The 21,012-nt window shown below is 40.7% G+C and overlaps 1 protein-coding gene and 1 long non-coding RNA gene across 2 annotated transcripts; both read right to left on the minus strand.

Moving 5' to 3' along the window:
- Positions 1-3,505: 3,505 nt before the first annotated feature.
- Positions 3,506-3,937, minus strand: LOC136505330 (uncharacterized). The gene is made up of 3 exons (XR_010771169.1): positions 3,840-3,937; positions 3,687-3,756; positions 3,506-3,590 (listed from the first exon to the last, which is right to left on the minus strand). It is a non-coding gene; the product is annotated as an uncharacterized lncRNA (long non-coding RNA).
- Positions 3,938-10,699: 6,762 nt separating this feature from the next.
- LOC136506194 (achilleol B synthase-like) lies at positions 10,700-12,436 on the minus strand. Its single transcript, XM_066501311.1, has 4 exons — positions 12,179-12,436; positions 11,854-12,042; positions 11,520-11,609; positions 10,700-11,120 (listed from the first exon to the last, which is right to left on the minus strand). Exons 1-4 carry the CDS (start codon positions 12,338-12,340, stop codon positions 10,986-10,988), a joined length of 576 nt encoding a protein of 191 aa, XP_066357408.1. The 5' UTR covers positions 12,341-12,436; the 3' UTR covers positions 10,700-10,985.
- Positions 12,437-21,012: the final 8,576 nt, after the last annotated feature.

Below are 21,012 nucleotides of genomic sequence, written 5' to 3' on the forward strand. Positions count from 1 at the left end.
ATTAGTCACCGTGGGGATCCCCATGGGCCGCAGGTATTTCATCATCATCTATAAAGTTTGCACTTCAAACTTTATTTAAGTAGCACATATATGTCCTATAACTTTTTCGATTACTAAAAATTGGTTTAAAACCTAAGTGATATAACGGGACTATGAAATGTAACTTTCGTTTCGCGTTTCCGTTGATCGTTTCGACAGGAGCTAAGGTTGCAACATTGCTTATATATCATAGGTATTGGGCATTGCCAGTATATGGGGGCCTTTGGAATCGGGTCCCCGCGGGGAGCGGGGACGGGGGCCTGCATACTATCCCCGCCCCCGTGATCTTCGACGGGGATAACTTCAGTCCCGTTTAATCCCACGTGGGGGTAGAATTCATACCATCCCCATCCCGTAATGGGTGAATTCCCCGCGGTAATTCAGGGAACGGGGGCCCGTTGACATCTATACTGTGGCTGTGCCGCCGCGTGGCCGTGGTCTGTGCCTCTATGGGCGTGCCAAAAGAACGGTCTCCGGTTCGGTGCAAGTTTTAGTTGAGTCTTGAGGTCCAGGTTTCACTATACACGATTCCAAAAAAAAGGTTCCATTACACATCCATGTAGTCCTTTACTCTGGTCTCCAGGTGTCTGGCCACCTGGCCATACTCATTGGCAGGACGTGTAGGCCGACACGACAGTACTTAGGAGATAAACTTGCCGGCCGGCTGCGTGTTTTTCTCTTTTCTCTTCGACTATGCGTTACTATGGGACAACTAAATTTTTTTACTAAAAACACACGGATCGCACGATAAGATAATAATACTGTTAAATTAAATATCGACATTAAAGTGATATTTAATTCAAAAAGCAAAGTTCGTGAAATTAACACAGTCACGGAGAGCGTGGCATCGCAGGCTCACAAACTCTACTGTATAGACTTTTTCGTGATATGACTAAGATAATATTTTATATCGGCAGAAAAAATTCTCCGATATCCATTTCTTTCATGCGCCAATAAATCCATGAATAAGTTCCGCTGGATCTCCATATAATCCTGTACACACATGTTCGAGTATATATGTAAATATTAGTGCCTGTCACATGGATAATACTACGTGTCTTAAAAAATATCTCATAAAATTTTAAAATAAAGTATGTTATACTCACCGTATAAATATGTGTGGCTTTAGGACTATTCCACACAGACATATATTATATAATAAGGTATCCACTTGAGTGTCTGTTTCAAGATGTTGAATTAGGTGTTGTAATTCTTAATTTCAACACATATTTCAGGTCAAGGCAACCAATGGTGCCACTTTTCTTAGTGGTGCATAATTTTATGGTGCACCCCTTGACTATCTGAGTAAGAACAAGTTAGCACTGCAATGGCTCAGAAAAGCTGATGAGAAGGCCAAGATTGAGTTTTCCTCCACTATGCATACTAAAACCTATGTCCCCGTTTATCTTTGTCAATGCTTTTGATGCAAAGCAATTCAACATTACCATAATTAGATATAAGTTTGAGTCTCTTGCGAGCAATCTCATAGAGGGACTCTCATCCTTTATGTGATCTGCCTCAAGGATATTGGCAGGACAATGGACCCATGTTGGATGTCGCACAAAAAAGTGTCCATGTTTTGTCCATGATTTATTTCTCATGAATACATGCGGGTACTATGATAACACTAACTACACCAAATGAAAGATTAGAGTGAAATTGCATTGCCTTCAGAAGGATTTATTTATTAAGTTCTTTGGACTCTACAGGTAGTTTTGAAATATCTGTTTCCATATCTTTCCTCGTATCCTAATTCAAAATTTTGTAGTTTAATTAGAATATTTAGGTGATTGTATATATATAATATTCAATACAAAAATAATCTATGCATGATCTTCTTGAAAGATTTCTGCAGTGTAAATATATCTTTGTTTTTCATGCATGCCGTGCTAACGCTTCGGTAAAAACAAAAAGACAATATATCAATTAAAAAATAAAAACAAAACTCATGCTCAAAGTCAAAGAGATAAATTATGGATGCTTGAATTTTGTTATCCATTATCTATCGGCGTGCCTATAAAATAGACTGAATAAACAATTAAACATAGATAGAAAACTAAATTAATGAAAGGATCATTGCAAGACATCAATCATCTCATAGCTTCGGACAATATCGCAAAGCTACTAAAAACTATAACCGTGCCCTCACCTCAAATATTGTCCAGATAAATGGATTACAATGAAAGAACTTGATATTGGAGATTTCTTCCTGTGAATATAAAACATTATCTTAGCCGCGTCACGGAAAGGTCTATAAAATAGAATTTGTGAGCCAGCGACGCCGCGCACTCTGTGACTATGTTAAATTCATAAACTTTGCTTCTTGGATTAAATGTCACTTTAACGTCGGTATTTAATTTTTATAGTATTATTATCTTATCGTGCGATCCATGTATTTTTAGTATAAATTATTAGTTATTCCGTAGCAACGCACGGATATGCTACCTAGCAAATAATAAAATACAGAAGTGGTTGATACATCGCTCTAGTTGTCGCCTTTCAGCATTTGCATAACATCTCGCGCTACACGTGGCCTCGTATTTTAACTTCAAATATGAATTTATGGCTGTGGCTTTGTAGGGCTCGTGCCTCGTGGCTTTGAAAAGCTTAAGCGGTTTGTAGGATTGGACATCTGAGAACGATTGATCACCTGTTTGGATGCCGGGAATACAAGTTTCAAACCAGTTCAGACGAAAGTCCATGGTAAAAAAAAACATGCGAGTTCGAAGTATGCAAATTTCATAATAGCATTCACAGGTAGGCAAGGCATACACTACTACAGGGTGGCCTTGTTGTCCCGGACGGTAACGGCTTTTAGTCCCAGTTATCGCGCCGGGACAACGATCCCGGGACTAAAGGTGGAACCTTCAGTTCCGGGTCATCGAGCCGGGACTAAAGGCCTTCCAGTCGAGCAAACGTGGCCACACCCTTTAGTCCCGGTTGGTAACCCTAACCGGGACTAAAGGTTCCATTTCTTTTTCTTTTTTTTTGTTTAATTTGTTTTCAGTTCAGTTACACATATTTGTTTAATATATAATATGTTTTTATATATGTATTCTACGCTGCTAATATAAATACATGCACGCATATAATTACATCTAATTCTCATCTCGAGCATTATTATATTCGAATAAAGTATGAAACTATATATATTATAGATATATATGTATATATACAACACTTTCATAATCTTGTTCTCGAAAATAACGATATCACTAAATATTTAATTTATATCATTTATTCCTTAGGATCAAAGTAGAACTTGCCGTTGGGATTTAGCACTTTTTCTAGAAGAAATCATGCTATTGTCTCTTGAACAGCTTTCAGATGGTCTTTTTGCATGACCCTTTGTTTCAATCATTCAGTCTTGCATTTGAAATAAAAGGAAAAATATTAATACATATATATATATATTCATTTAAAAATAAATAAATAAATTGATATATACGTACTCTGAGGACATCTTCAGGAGTTCTTCTTATGTGTGCAGTGATAAATTCATAAACGTAGTATCCACACAAGTTATTACCTGGTTGCTGCCACAAACACCACTGTACGAGAAGAAAATTATTCTCATCATCTCACACGTAAATTGAAGTACGATATAGTAATTAAACACGTGGGGAAGTATATATAGTACAACTTACTGATATTTCAACTACATTAAGTGGTGCCTTACAATCCTTGCGGTGTTGCCGAATAAACTCTTTCCAAACCCTGTGCGACCAATAATGTACGATCGTTAATAAATTATAGCAAAGTCTATTCAATAATAGTTGTGCGCGAAAGATCGAAATTACCCCTGGATAATGTCTATCATATCTTGGTATAGTGCCCGCTCTTTTCTCAACGAGTCCAAGATTACTAACCGACTTGAGTTTAACTCAATGACAATGAGTATCCAGTGAAACCTGCATTGGTTTATACACACACGTACATGCATATAAGTTGTATTGATATTACATAAAATGTGTAGACTACATTATTATTAACACTTACACAAAGTTGTACGGGAAAAGTATTGTTGTCTTGTCGTGCTGCTTCACGAAGAACCTCATGATATTCTTCTGTGCTTCAGATACCCAGTGCTCCTTGACAATAATATCGGTTTTGAATACGATATAAGGATCAATGAAGCCAACACTGGTGTCTTGTATTCTTTGGAGCTCTGACATCTGGAATTTGTATATAAATATAAGTTACATGTGAGGATAATTATATACACGTACGCATGTAAGTGAGTTTATTAAATAAAAGTAAGAATCACTTACAAACAAAAGGAGCTAATGATTGATTTGTCCAGAGCGTCCAAGTGGTATAGTTGATGCAATTCTTCGAAACTAATATGTAAGATGTCATCGCCACGGAAGTAATGACGGTCTCTAAATCTGACAAAGATCCACTCCTCACCCCTGCCACACGCCTGCATATACCACTTGTTGAGCAAGTACATTTGCGTACCCAATTCATTCAGAGCCGCAGGGTTGTACAGACTTTTGCCAAATTTATAAGTCTTCCAGGTTCTGGATTGGAGCTTTGCCCATCAATTGATCCAAGGTTAAACCAGTTAGTTCAAAAAAAGCATTAAGGTCTTGAACCGACACTTCTCTAGAGTTGTCTGGTCGATAGACTTCTATATTGGAACCATATTCATTAGCAACAACAAGATTTTGCATTGGTTGCTTCTGTTGTCCGAGCTGTGGGGCATCCTTCCCTGATGCTCTTTTCCTTTTCTTATGTGCATCATGTGACTTCACGAGGGAGCGGTCATAGTCTAATAGTGGCAGAGGCTTACGAACTTCAAGCATCTTTTTCTTGTGAGCTTCAACCTTCTGCCTCAGCAGATCTCGTGGTATGTAAAAGTACGGCTTCTCCTTAAGCTTTGCTTGTCTCTGCTTTTGGATATCTATAAAAAAATCTTTCACTTTTTTGTCTTCTTCGGCTGCTATTTGCTCATCAGTCTTTTCAGGAAGTATTTCTTGAGAAATAACTCTTTTTTCGGGGTCTTCTTTGCCACCGGGACCTTAGACGTCTCTGTAGTGCATCGCTATGGAGGGGGTGGGGGCGGTGTTGGAGACCGACGTGGAGGCGATGAGGCCGGTGTTGGAGTCCGGCGTGGAGGCGTTGGAGATCGTTGTGGAGGCGGTGGGGCCGGTGTAGGAGTTGGAGATCGTTGTGGAGGCGATGGGGCCGGTGTAGGAGTTGGAGATCGCCGTGGGGATGAAATCGTCTCGCCCCCCACGACGCAGTGATGAGATGGGGAATGAATGATTGGGCTAGGCTGGGGGGAGACACTGCTACAAAAATAAGTTGTGGGTTAATTATTTTTGAAGCCAATATAAAATTAATAGAAAATAATATTTCATTCACTTTCATTCATACCTAGAGTGAGGTAGGGGAAGCGGTGGCGCCCTAGGAATGATGATGAAGCGTTTGCGCCATTGAATAAATGTCTTCTCTGCTTCTCCTAGTGTCTTCTCCCCATCACCGCCTTCAATGTCAAGAGGAACATTGATGTAACCTTTGAGCACTCTATCGACCGAGATGCTAGCATATCCAGGTTGAATAACTGACCCATGGATTCTTGGTGTCTTCGTTCGGTCTATTGGAGATACAACCCCGATAGCCACCATGATTGATGCATTATTACCATCTGGAATGTGCAGCTCACATGTTGTTAGAGGCTCGGTAATGTCATCAACAGGGAAGCGCAACCTAGCGTCATCTTGAATAACTGGCAGCTCCGTGGAAGCACAACTGCTTTTCATCTGACCAATGGGGCTAATGATGACTCTCGGCGTTGATTGCGATTGCATTTGACTCATTGCTAGCTGCACTTGCCTCTTGATCTCCTCCTACATTCTTGCCTCAAGAGATTTTTCTCGTTCACATGATTCAAGCAATGCTTGTCGTGACTCATTAACAAATTGCTCCAATACACGGATTCGGTCTGCCTCCTCATCCTTCTTTCTCTGGCGGCTTCTGTAGGTATCCTTGTTTGCTGGGAATGCTTGTAGCTATGGAACCGCCCCATAGCCTCTTGTTCGACCACCATGTTCGGGATTCTCTAGGGCATATGTCAATTCATCCTTCTCTTTGTTGGGCTTGAAAACACCACTATCAGCTTCTTCCCTAGCACGAGCTAGTCTCTGTGTTGCTCTCTCAATTTTTTAGCCAAAAATTAGCTTGCCAGTGTCTGGGTCTAGGCTTCCCCCATGAGCATAGAACTAATTCTTCATGCATTGAGGCCAGTTCTTCTCTATTGTTTCAGGTATGATTCCCTTGGCAGTAATCTCTGCTTCTAGGTTCTGCCACTTGGGAATAGCACTCCTATAACCACCTGATCCCATGCGATGATGGTATTGCTTCTGTCGGGTATTCTACTGATTCCTCATCACACGTTCCTCACTCTCTTGAGATGTCTTGTATTGTATGAAGTCATCCCAATGGGACTCCAACTTGACAAACGCCTTAGCATTGAAATCCGGCGTTTCATTCTTCAAGATAAACTTTTTATACAATGTCTTCTTCCAACTCTAGAACAATGTTGCCATCTTCTTCATTGTACAATCCCTCACTAGCTCCTTCAAAGCATCATCTGCTTGTAATATGAAATGCTGAGTGATATCTCTCCAAGCTAGGTTCTTATCACGATCAGATACAAAACTAACATTAGAAGCGGATATCTTCTGCTTCCATTCACGAGCACTAACTGGGATCCTATCCCTTATAATGAACCGACATTGATTGACATATGTCTGAGCATGTGGTCCCAATGGTTTGCCGATGTCGGTGTCGAATTCTGATATTATGAAACGACCCTCTAATGGCTTTTTTGGCCCTCGGACTTTCCTACTTTTGTCGGTGGTTGATGTAGATCCAGAGACCGGCTACATGAGTAGAAACACAACGAATAACAACAAATATACGTATGCATGCATCTATAAGAGATGATAGATAATCGAATATACCTCGCCAGTATTTTCTTGCGCGACAATTTGTTGATCTTCAACTACCGGGATATTCAGGATATCCTCATAATCAGCAAAGTACTGACTCGTATCATCTACATCCGTATTAGTGCCGGCGTTGATAATATCTGCCATTATGTCATCATTCAAGTTATCATCCGGAGCAGCCATTTGTATCTTCAAGATAACACATAGATAGAATTACTATGGCACATAACATAAGTACATGTGATAACACATATAGAATTACTAAATCCAATTAAATATAATAACACATAATATTTCATAAGGATAAACAATAATAAGGTATAGGCTTTGGAATCAAATCAAAAACACTTTCGATCCAAAAACATGGAAATAAGTACATGTATATATACACACAGAATGATACAATTTTCTCTCTCTCTCAACACATAGAAATAAGTGCATATGTATATATCTCTAGATATGCATGTGATAACACATAGAATGTCTCTCTAGATACAATTTTCTCTCTCTCTCAACACATGGAAATAATTAAGTACATGTATATATACACATAGAAATAATTAAGTACATATATATGTATACATATAGAATCTCTCTCTAGATACATGTGATATAGATAGAATTACTAATAAAATATCCAAGTGATATATAGATAGAATTACTAAAATAAAATATACATGTGATATAGAGATAGAATTACTAATAAAATATGCATGTGTCAATTACTAAAACAAAATTAAATCTAACATATATATAGAGAGATAGAATATAATTACTAAATCCAATTAAAAAATAACACACATATATCTAGATAGAATTAATTACTAAATCTAATTAAACCTAACATATATACATAGATAGAATTACTAAATCATAATTAAATCTAACACATATAGAGAGAGAGATAGATTAATAATTACTAAATATATCAAAAACTATAATAAAAAACTATCTAAAAAACTATCTAAATAAAGTACTAATTAAATTTTAATACATTTAAATCTAATTAACATATATCAAAAACTATCTAAAAACTAACTAAAAACTAAGAATAAACTACTAATTAAATTTTAATACATTTTAATCTAACATATATATCAAAAACTATCTAAAAAACTATCTAAAAACTATCTAAAAAAATATGGCCGAGATAGATAGCAAGCTAGGGGCGGATGGCGGGCGTGCTGACCGGCCACGGGGCCGAGCTGAGCCACGCGAGGATGACATACGGCAGAGACGAGCTCGACGGCCGTCGGGCGGGGCTCGACGACAAGGCCGGGCGGGGGTAGACGACGACGGCGGCGCGGCAGAGCTTGATGCGACCGAGCGCGGCAGAGACAAGATCGACGTTGTAGATCGAAAGTAGAAGATGAACAAAGGAACCGTTCGATATATATAGGCCAGGACCCTTTAGTCCCGGCTGGTAACACCAACCTGGACTAAAGCTCCTTTAGTCCCGGTTGGTAAGCCGAACAGGAACTAAAGGTCCAACCCTTTAGTCCCAGCTCGGCTTACCAGCCGGGACTAAAGGATCTTTAGTCCCGGTTGGTGTTACCAGTCGGGACTAAAGGTATTTTTGGGCGGGCAATTCCGCCCACCCTTTAGTCCCGGTTCCTGGCCTGGGCCGAGACTGAAGGCCTGAAAATTTTGGCAGCCCGCCAGAGTAATTGGAAAGGCCTGGGATTTTGATTTTGTTCTCATTGTTTAATACTAATTAATTCTATAGCAACTTCAATACTTTGCAATATTTATTTTAAAAAATACTATTGATTAACTAATTATTTATTGTAAATAGGAAAATTTTTTAACCTAAAGTTTTTAATTTCTTTTATGAATATAGAATATAAATGTTACTAATACTAATTATTTGTTAATGCAAAATTAATAAAAACTAATATTATTCGATAGGAAATTTATTATCACATTATTGTAAGGTCAATGTTTCAATTTTTTCTCGGTTTTTTGACCAAAATGACAATAAATTTTTGTTGAAGCTATAAAAATAAAGAAAATGTAGTATTTTTGTTCTACAACTTTTTTAAATGAAAAAATGACCTATATAAGGATTGTAGATCTTGATAAGTTGAACAAACTTAATATTCAAAACTTTTCAATTTGAGACAATCTAGGGTTCCGAAAACTAGTTTGTAGGCGTTGAAATTTAAAAATCATAAATTTGAACCATCTAAACTTTCTCAAATGGAAAGTTGACCAAAACAACAATTATATATCTTGATGAGCTGAACAAACTTGGTATTAAAAACTTTTCAATTTGAGATAATCTAGGGTTCCGAAAAATAGTTTGTAGGCGTAGAAATTTAAAAATCATAAATTTGAACCGTCCAAACTATCTCCAATGGAAAGTTGACCAAAACAATAATTGTAGATCCGGATGAGTTTAACAAACTTGGTATTCAAAAATGTTCAATTTGAAGTCATTTAGAGTCCATAATACTAGAGTCAAAGTATTGTTTTTTCATTTGACCAAATTTGACTTGGTCAAACTTGCTCAAATGAGACACTAAATGGTCTCAGATGAAAAATCTCTGAATACCAAGTTTGATCATGTTAGCAATATCTACAATTGTTACATAGCTCATTTTCCCATTTAAGAAAGTTTTATCAAACACTAGTCATAAATTCTTAAATCTCGTATAGACTTTCTAAAACTATGTCACACTTTTGAAATTTGAACTACATTTTGTTCAAACTTTCTCAAATGAAAAAATTGCCTATATAAAGATTGTAGATCTTGATGAGCTGAACAAACTTGGTATTCAAAACTTTTCAATTTGAGACAATCTAGGGTTCCGAAAACTAGTTTGTAGGCGTCGAAATTTAAAAATCACAAATTTGAACCGTCCAAACTATCTCAAATGGAAAGTTGACCAAAACAAAAATTGTAGATCCTGATGAGTTTAACAAACTTGGTATTCAAAACGTTTCAATTTGAAGTAATTTAGAGTTCATAATACTAGAGTCAAAGTGTTGTTTTTTCATTTGATCAAATTTGACTTGGTCAAACTTGCTCAAATGAGACACTAAATGACCTCAGATGAAAAAACTCTGAATACCAAGTTTGATCATCTCAGCAAGATCTACAATTGTTACATAGCTCATTTTCCCATTTGAGAAAGTTTTATTAAACACTAGTCACAAATTCTTGAATCTCATATAGACTTTCTAAAACTATGTCACACACTTGTGAAATTTGAACTATATTTTGTTCAAACTTTCTTAAATGAAAAATGGCCTATATAAGGATTGTAGATCTTGATGAGCTGAACAAACTTGGTATTCAAAACTTTTCAATTTGAGACAATCTAGGGTTCCGAAAACTAGTTTGTAGGCGTCGAAATTTAAAAATCACAAAGTTGAACCATCCAAACTATCTCAAATGGAAAGTTGACCAAAACAATAATTGTAGATCTTGATGAGTTTAACAAACTTGGTATTCAAAACTTTTCAATTTGAAGTCATTTAGAGTTCATAATACTAGAGTCAAAGTATTATTTTTTTCATTTGACCAAATTTGACTTGGTCAAACTTGCTCAAATGAGACACTAAATGACCTCAGATGAAAAAACTCTGAATACCAAGTTTGATCATCTCAGCAAGATCTACAATTATTACATAGCTCATTTTCCCATTTGAGAAAGTTTTATCAAACACTAGTCATAAATTCTTGAATCTCATATAGACTTTCTAAAACTATGTCACACACTTGTGAAATTTAAAACATATATTAAACATATTACAATGTGAAGTCATAACATATTACATAATATCCGTCTCTAAAACATAATATATTAAACATGCATCGTTGTATCATGCGGGCACAACAGTGAATTTCTTCTTGACGTATGACCCTTGGTTATGATCTTGTCGTAACCATGGAGTGTCTTCGTCATTTAACATGATGCTTGGATCTTTCTTCACTATAAAGGGTGGAATTCGGATATTTCTTTCATAATCTTCTGACATGTCTTACTTGTCTTTAATTCCCACTATATTTATTTTCCATGAAAGAACTATGTGGCGCTTTGGCTCATTGATCATTGAGTTGATGTCTTCGTTTTTTCCTCTCTTTGATTTTGTAGACATGTCTTTCACATAGAACATCTGACTCACATCGCGCATAAATATGCATGGTGAGTTAAAAACGTGCTTGGGTATGGTCGTGAAAAAAATTAATATGCTTGGTGGAGTTGGTGTGATGGGAGGACAGGACTGCCCGCGTGCGCCTTTTTATTGTGTATATAATAGTATTATAGTCTCTGTTCCAAATTGTAAGTCACTTTAATTTTTTTGGAACATTCATTTTGCTATGTACGTAGAAAAATAATATGTCTACATACATAGCAAAATGGGGTTCATCCATTTTACCATGTACCTAGATATATTATTATATCTAGATGCATATTAAAATAGATTTATCGAAAAAATCAAAACGACTTATAATTTGGAACGGAGGAAGTATACAAGAGTAACAATATTGTCAAAAATAGTGGTTGTAGGTACCTGATGGTTGTAGATATGGCGGCATATCTCACGTATATGCTCTTTCGACAGGACAGCATCGACCGATCCTGTGATGTGCAGTGCGAAAATCTGTAATACAAAAGATGACGTTATTATTACGACAGGTAGCTAGGTAGCACGAGTGAATTTGGCTGCAAGTTTTATACAGTGAATTTGGCTGCAGTTTTTTATTTTGTACAAGAAAAACTGTTGAAGCTCTGAGTGAATGCTGCTGCAGCAATCACAGCCGAAGAAGGTCGGCATGCATGTACTACTAGGAGCCAACTAACTGAGCAAGTGCAATCGTCGACGAGACACAGGAATTAATACGAACCCAGAACGGCAGCAGGTACATAATCCCACTGAAGTCACCAGGGCAGTGACCATCTTCGGCTTGGAGAGCAGACATCCAACCGAGCGCTCGTCTCAACGACTCCTGCAAAGTTTCTTCCGTCACCTCGTCGCCATACTCTATCTTGGTGGCGGCGGGCATATCCGCATGCAGATGTTTGTTTCCAGTCAACTGTCCATCAAATCACACGTACCGCAATATAGAAGCAGCATCAACAACAGTCTAACAACTGTATCATACCTTCATACGTAGCGTAAGGTGAGCCTACTTAGCTTTTATAAAATACATTCTTTATTTATATTTAAACCTGCATACGCATGAGGAGGTCCTGCGATTCCCTCCTTCGGAAGCGGTTCTCCGTGAACGTCCGGCGAAGCTGCTCCACCTTGCTGCGCTCCTCGTCGGTGCCAGCGTCCGGGTCGAACTCCCATACCTGCCGGCCATGGAAGTCACTCACCGTCTGCTCCATGGCCCTCCTCCCTCTCCGAACTTTAGCCTCCACATGGCCGGCGGGGTCCTCTACCTCGCCTCAACGAAACCTCCTTCTGGACAAGCTTAAACACGGTTGTTATGAGACTACCGATATGATATCATCTGTGTGCTTCCTCGCACCGAATTTATATATGTATGTAGAGGGACACATTTATATATATATATTGATAGAGGGTGTTTGGTTTCCCCTCCTAATTTTTAGTCCCTATCATATCGGATGTTTGACGTGTTCTTTCGTGAGATCGTGCTCTCGGCGCCGCCTGACGCCGCCGGCCGCGAGTGCGAGGCCATGGCCATGCTTGGGTGCTCCACGGAGGTAGCATTCTGCCGGGTTGGAGTCGACAGCGCATGGACGCTGCTCGACATCAAACTGGAGTTCTCCGTGGGGTCCATCGTCCACTGCCAAGACAAGTTCTTGGCGATCGATTGCACTGGAGAAATCTCCGTCTGCAGCAGCAACGCCGCCGGCGCTACTCCAACCGCGACACTACTGCCATCGCTGTCGCCACCTGCAGGGCTCTGCCATCGCAGCTACCTGGAATTAAACGGTGAGCTGCACATTGTGGGTGCCATGGTGAGCACGTTCCACGAGACATAGATCTTCACCTACGCAGCGCGATCTACAAGTGCAACATCCACGACCGTACGCCGGAGTGGTCCAGGGTGAGGAACATCGGTGATCAGACACTGTTCATGTCTAAACATTTCAATGAAAGCTTCAGTGGAACAAGTGTATCCAAGTACAAGGAGAACAAAATCTACATGTCTGAGCCATTGTACGGGGATCCATACGACTTGGTCCATCGATTGGAGATCGTTGATATTGCTACCGGCGCATCCGAAGTGAAGCCCGTCCAGGAAAAGACGCTGGGTTCCGAGGCTCTAGGTTGGATTCGACCCAATCTCTGGAAGGGAGGTACGTTAATGTTCTTCAAAGGTTTATTACTTCAAATACTCATATTAGGGCAAGCGCGGTTGGGATGTTTTTCGCTTCTGCACACAAACAGTGGCTAAAAGAATTTGATATATGCCACATTTAGTTATTACTATTATTTCGCGAACTGAGTTAATTCAAACAAAACCTTAACTGATGTACATTATATGTACGAATGCAGCCAGTTCTCTCCTTTTATATTCAACTAGGTAGCGTGCCCGTGCGTTGCTACGGGACAACTAAATCTTTTGTACTAAAAACATATGGATCGCACGATAAGATAACAATACTGTTAAATTAAATACCGACGTTAAAGTCGCATTTAATTCAAAAAGCAAAGTTCGTGATATTAACACACTCACGGAGAGCGCGGCATCGCAGGCTCACAAACTCTATTGTATAGACTTTTTCGTGATATGGCTAAGATAATATTTTATATCGACAGAAAAAATTCTCCGATATCCATTTCTTTCATGCGCCAATAAATCCATGAATAAGTTCCGCTGCATCTCCATATAATCCTTTACACACAGGTTCGGGTATATATGTAAATATTAGTGCATGTACATGGATAATACTGCGTGTCTTAAAAAATCTATCATAAAATTTTAAAACAAAGTATGTTATACTCACCGTATAAATATGTGTGGCTTTAGGACTATTTCACACTGACATATATTATAGAATCAGGTATCCACTTGAGTGTCTGTTACAAGATGTTGAATTAGGTGTTGTAATTCTTAATTTCGACACATTTTTTAGGTCAAGGCAACCAATGGTGACATTTTTCATAGTAGTGCATAATTTTATGGTGCACCTCTTGACTATCTGAGTAAGGACAAGTTAGCACTGTAAATGCTCAGAAAAGCTGCTGAGAAGGCCAATGTTGAGTTTTCCTCCACTATGCATACTAACACCTATGTCCCCATTTATCATTGTCGATGCTTTTGATGCAAAGCAATTCAACATTACCATGATCAGATATAAGTTTGAGTCTCTTGTGAGCAATCTCACAGAGGGACTCTCATCCTTTATGTGATCTGCCTCAAGGATATTGGCAGGATGATGGACCCATGTTGGAATGTCGCACCAAAAAATATCCACGTTTTATCCATGATTTATTTCCCATGAATACATGCGGGTACTATGATAACACTAACTACACCAAATGAAAGATTAGAGAGAATTTGCATTGCCTTCAGAAGGATTTATTTATTAAGTTCTTTGGACTCTATAGGTAGTTTTGAAATATCTGTTTGCGTCTTACCCCGTATGCTAATTCAAAATTTTATAGTTTAATTAGAATATTTAGGTGATTGTATATATATATGCATGATCTTCTTGAAAGATTTCTGCAGTGTAAAGACATCTTCGTTTTTCATGCATGTCCGTGCTAACGCTACAGTAAAAACAAAAGGACAATATATCAATTAAAAAATAAAAACAAAACTCATGCTCAAAGTCAAAGAGATAAATTATGGATGCTTGAATTTTGTCATCCATTATCTATCGGCGTGCCTATAAAATAGACTGAATAAACAATTAAACATAGATAGAAAATGAAAGGATCATTGCAAGACATCAATCATCTCATAGCTTCGGACAATATCGCAAAGCTACTAAAAACTATAACGGTGCCCTCACCTCAAACATTGTCTAGATAAATAGATTACAATGAAAGAAATGGATATCGGAGATTTCTTCCTGCCAATATAAAATATTATCTTAGCCGCATCACGGAAAGGTCTATAAAGTAGAGTTTGTGAGCCTGCGACGCCACAAACTCCGTGACTGTGTTAAATTCATAAACTTTGCTTTTTGGATTAAATGTCACTTTAACGTTGGTATTTAATTTTTACAGTATTGTTATCTTATCGTGCGATCCGTTTGTTTTTAGTATAAATTGTTAGTTATCTCGTAGCAACGCACGGACACACTACCTAGTAAATAATAAAATACAAAAGTGGTTGATACATCGCTCTAGTTGTCGCCTTTCAGCATTTGCATAACATCTCGCGCTACACGTGGCCTCGTATTTTAACTTCAAATATGAATTTATGGCTGTGGCTTTGTAGGGCACGTGCCTCGTGGCTTTGAAAAGCTTAAGCGGTTTGTAGGATTGGACATCTGAGATCACCTGTTTGGATGCCGGGAATACAAGTTTCAAACCAGTTCAGACGAAAGTCCATGGTAAAAAAAAAAAAAAACATGCGAGTTCGAAGTATGCAAATTTCATAATAGCATTCACAGGTAGGCAAGGCATAAAAACTTTCAAGCAATTTTCAAGCGACGTGTAAACTGAAAACTAGGTCTGGAGCTGTTGCGGATGAAGTTCACTATCGGTCGCAGATCTTCAGCATGTTTCCAAGCCTTCCAAGGTTCAGGCACACAGCCCCTGCTCGCGCAGCCGATTCGCCGGTGCGCCGCCGCCGCCTGCTCCATAGGCCGCAGTGCCTTCCCGCCTGGAATGAAGCGCACAAGACGGCCCATTCAATCTCATTGGACCTCGCCATACTCTGAAGAAGGCGCATGGTCGGCCCAGCGCATCATGCAAACGGCGGTTCTTCCTGTAGGCCCAGAACGGCTTGCATGTGGGTCCGGGTTCTGTTTGGGCCACGGTTGCTGTGGAGACGAGGCGGAAGGGGGGACCATAGAGCAGTCCACATCGCGCTGCTTGGCCTGCCGCTGAACGCTGATAGTGCTGTGGCTCCAGATGTCAACGGGGAATTTCCCGTCGGGGAGTGCCTCCCCATCTCCGTCCCCGTGGGGAAAAAAAATTTCTATCCCCATCCCTGTCAAACGTCACGGGAGAGACTTTCTCCCCATCCCCATCCCCGCGGGGAATTATTCCCCGTGGGGATCCCCATGGGCCGCAGGTATTTCATCATCATCTACAAAGTTTGCACTTCAAACTTTATTTAAGTAGCACATATATGTCCTATAGCTTTTTCGCTTAATAAAAATTAGTTTAAAACCCTAAGTGATATAACGGGACTATGAAATGTAACTTTCGTTTCGCGTTTCCGTTGATCGTTTCGACAGGAGCTAAGGTTGCAACATTACTTATATATCACAGGTATTGGGCATTGCCAGTATATGGGCCTTTGGAATTGGGTCCCCGCGGGGACGGGGACGGGGGCCTGCATACCATCCCCGCCCCCGAGATCTCCGACGGGGATAACTTCAGCCCCGTTTAATCCCCCGTGGGGGTAGAATTCATACCATCCCCGTCCCCTAATGGGTAAATTCCCCACGGTAATTCGGGGAACGGGGCCCGTTGACATCTATACTGTGGTTGTGCCGCCGCGTGGCCGTGGTCTGTGCCTCTGTGGGCGTGCCAAAAGAAAGGTCTTCGGTTCATTGCAAGTTTTAGTTGAGTCTTGAGGTCCAGGTTTCACTATACACGATTCAAAAAAAAAAAGGTTCCATTACACATCCATGTTGTCACACCCAATTTTAAGGATAAAATTGAATGCACAAGACTCGTGTGTGCCCAGGAATCAATCACACACACAAGCTGACAAATTACAATAGTATCATCACGGTGTTTCATACATCAGAGTTATAATAAAACTTAGTCTTATACATCACAGCGGAATAATAAAAAGATAATAAACTCTCATGGCCGTCATCACAGGGAAGGTCAACTGGTTGACCACAAGCCTAATAATCCTCCGGGAAATCCTCATACCCGTTGTCATCTGTTACCCATCCGGGATTTTTATCCAAGTAAAGAAAATAAACAAGTGTAAGTACATTCCGTACTTAGCAAGCTAACATGGGGATTATGAAGCTCAAAAAGGATAGACTCTGGTTTACTGCAGTTAGCATTTTTAATAGGTCAAACTTTTATTCTCAAGTATTATCAAGTTATGCTTAAGCTCCCATTTAATTCCCATAAGAACATATATCGGGGTCAAGTGTACCATATATCATCATTGAACAACTTTAAATGATCATCAACAATTAACCAGTTATTCTGTGAGTTTTCCGGGCCGCTCGTAACTGTGAGCACGGCTGTTATAATAGTTTGTTACCCTCTGCAGAGGTGGTGCACATTCACCGTGAGTCGTGATCCCCATACGCCCGGGTTAATTACTCCCATGACACTACCAAGGTGAGCGGGCAGGGTACACTATGAAGCCATTTCATAGGTTTCCCTAACAAGTTAGGGCCGCTAGGTTTCCTTGGCAGGCAGATGTAGGGACCCCCCTTTCCTATGGCACAAATCCATCGCGGCTATACTCATAGGAACAGAGGCAGCCCTATACCCAAAGTGGCAAGCCCCATTTGCGCCAAAAAGGTAACCTCTATCCAGCTAGGAAAGGTCCTATTACTGAGCTAAAGTCAGAGCCATATGACTCTCCCGGTTGCACTGTCAGTCCCAGCTTTTGCCGACAGATAAGTCCTTATGGAGGGCCGGGAGCAACATGAACAAAGGTCATTTGCACTTTCGCCCTATGGAACAGTTGTTATAAATCATGTTACTCACTTTGTTCCATAGTATTATTCATCAACATGTATATCAAGTTCAGTTAGAGCACTAGCAATCTACCCATATGCATTTAACCCATAGGAGACAAGGAACAGGATAACAATCACTAGGATGTCCTTATGGGTATCAAAATTAGACACATGCAAATGAGTAATTGATTAAAGTGAAATAGGACATCAAGGAAGGCCCATGTTATACTTGCCTTGGTTCACAAACTAGTGCTGTTCCTGCTGGTCGTCGAAGAGTTCTTGGTCTCCAACGTTTTCCTCACCGTCTGAACGCGACCAACACGGCAACATACAACATTCCAAAAGCATTCATGCAAAGCAAACATTCCTATCATTAGAACAGTACACCAATAGTATTGAAATCAAGATAAAATGTCTGTAAAACTAACCTACGTTTCGCTACGATCACGTCAACGCGAAGTTCACGAAAAACGGAGTTAAAATGCGAAAGTTATGATTAAAACGGGTTTTCCTATCGCCCTATATTTAATTAATTCTAACCATGAAATTAAAAAGTTCCAAACTTGACTAACAGTAGCTCCAACATGTAGCTTATGAAATTACGAAGCTAACGCGATTTGAATGGATCAATTCGGAGTTAAAACGACAATTCTATAAGCGAAACAGTTCGAATGGCATTTCTGTAAATACTGAAAGCGTACTTTAGACTAAACCAGTGAACTATACGCTTTCAAAACGAGAATGCGTACTCGAGGAAATACGCTAAGGACGGTGGGTTCTATTACGCGAAAACAGGAGGGCTCTTTAGCAATTTGACCCACGAAGGGGTATCGGCCAATGATGGCCGTCGGATTAGAAATGGACGGTCAGCAACGGATCTGGGGAAAGAGAAGAAATCCGGCCAAGCACAGTAACTCCGGCGGCGGCGCTCCATTGCCGACGACAAGAAACATGTCGGCGAGCTCGGTTCGGTGGCTATGGGCCACGGTTCGAAGAACCGAGGGCACCGGGAGTTAGCTGGGGAGAAGGGGTACTCGCCCAGGCCATCACGACGGCCGGAGGAGTGAGCCAAGGCGGCGGACGCCATGGCCGGCGGCCAAAGCTCGCGGACGCTTGCGAATAGGGCCCCAAACGGCCACGAAATACCAAATTGAAAGCATAGGGGGAAGGAGGGAAGCATGGCGGAGCTCACCGCGACTTCAACCGGGGACGAGCGCGACTCGGGGACAGCGTTCCGCGGACGGCGAGGACGGTGGTTGGCGAGGCTCTTCCGTGCGGCGGTTGCGGCCTTCTTCGGTGCTTGGCAAGCGCAAAAACGAGAACGGGGGGGGGGGGGGGGGGGCGGCAGGGGGCGCGCGGGGGCTCGGCTGCTTTTAGTAGAGGCAGGGGAGCGGGGGCGCTCCCACGACGCGAGGATCGTGCGCGGAACGGTTGCGGCATGGACTCGGGCGCAGGCGCGGGACGTGCGGAGGTGGGGGAAGGCTCTGACGGCCGGGGCCAAGCGGTCAGCGGCTGGGCGCGGGGCGAAGGCGCACGGCGACGGCAGTTGCCCGAGCTGGGCTAGCGGGGCTAACGCGGCAGTTGCTGGGACGCGCGTAGCTGGGCCGGCGCGGAGCGCGCGGCTGGGCTGGCGCGGTTGGGCTGCTGGTGCGTAGCTGGGCCGAGCGGGAAAAAGGGAGGCGAGCTGGGCTAGGGCTAGTGCTGGGCCGCGGAAAGAAAGGCCCGCGGGCCGAAACTGAGGAAGGGAGGGAATGGAAGGAAATTTCCTTTTTCTTTTTATAAATAAAATTTTCAAACTCATTTTCAAAAGGTTTTTAAAATCTTTTAGCATTTGAACAAAACCACCCGTCACAGAAATAAATATGCAATAGCATGAATGCATCAACATGTTTCTATTCTTGTATTTTCTTTTAATTTCATAAAAGAAATATTATTTCCTAATTTGAATTGCACATATAATTGCATATTTAAATCAAATTTACTATTTTAAAAAGAATTCAAATTTTAGGGTGTTACAATTCTACCCCCCTTAAGATGAATCTCGACCTCGAGATTCGGGTGATTGCTTACTCAAACAGTTGGGGATAAGTCTTTCTCAGATCCTCTTCTCTTTCCCAAGTAGCCTCATCCTCTGTATAACGATTCCACTGTACCTTGCACATCTTTACTATTCGGCTTCTCGTAACTCTTTCGGCAGTTTCCAAGATCTTTATCGGATACTCTTCATAAGTAAGATCTTCCTTGACAACAAGTTCTTCCAAAGGAATTTGTTCTTCAGGTACCCTCAGACACTTTTTCAACTGGGAAACATGGAACACATCGTGCACACCGGACAAGCTCTCAGGCAATTCCAACTGATAAGCTACTTCTCCATGTCTCTCTAGGATCTTAAAAGGTCCTATATACCTTGGGGCTAACTTTCCCTTCATATTGAATCTTCTCACACTTCTCATTGGTGACACTTTCAGGTACACATAATCACCAATCTCAAAAGTCAGCTCTCTTCTGCGGGTATCAGCATAACTCTTCTGTCGAGACTGAGCCACTCTCAAATTGTCTCTAATCATTCTTACTTGTTCTTCCGCGTCTCTAAGGACAACGGGACCAAACACTTGGGTTTCTCCAGTCTGATTCCAGAACAAAGGCGTTCTACACTTACGTCCATACAACGCCTCGAAAGGTGCCATCTTGAGGCTCTTTTGATAACTGTTGTTGTACGAAAACTCTGCCTAAGGCAGACTCTTATCCTAACTATCACCATACTGGAGTGCATAGGCTCTCAACATATCTTCCAAAATCTGGTTGATCCTTTCAGTCTGTCCATCGGTTTGCGGGTGGTAAGCAGAACTGAAATTCAACTTTGTTCCCAAAGATCTATGTACTTTATGCCAGAATTGCGATGTAAATTGGGTGCCTCTATCCGACACAATTTTCTTGGGAACACCATGTAAGCACACTATTCATTCCATGTATAACTCTGCTAATCTTGCACCATTATAAGTAGTCTTGACTGGTAAAAAGTGAGTGACCTTGGTGAGTCGATCCACTATTACCCATATTGAATCATAACCTCTTTGAGTGCGGGGTAATCCTACAATAAAATCCATGCCAACTTCTTCCCATTTCCATTCAGGGATCTTCATTGGTTGTAGTAACCCTGCAGGTCTTTGATGCTCAGCTTTCACTCCTTGGCAAGTGTCACACAAAGCCACATATTCTGCCACATCTCTCTTCAAACCATACCACCAATA

This window comes from Miscanthus floridulus, chromosome 14 (genome assembly GCF_019320115.1).
Source record: "Miscanthus floridulus cultivar M001 chromosome 14, ASM1932011v1, whole genome shotgun sequence".
NCBI lineage: Eukaryota > Viridiplantae > Streptophyta > Magnoliopsida > Poales > Poaceae > Miscanthus > Miscanthus floridulus.

Bases quoted from the DNA above. Each gene is read 5' to 3' on its own strand.
- LOC136506194 (XM_066501311.1), bottom strand. From the start codon at position 12,340: ATGGAGCAGACGGTGAGTGACTTCCATGGCCGGCAGGTATGGGAGTTC. The intron at 11,610-11,853 runs GTTCGTATTAAT...TTTGTATTACAG, and splicing joins TGTACCTGCTGCCGTTCTGG to ATTTTCGCACTGCACATCAC. The intron at 11,121-11,519 runs GTACCTACAACC...GATGTGAGTCAG, and splicing joins GCCATATCTACAACCATCAG to ATGTTCTATGTGAAAGACAT.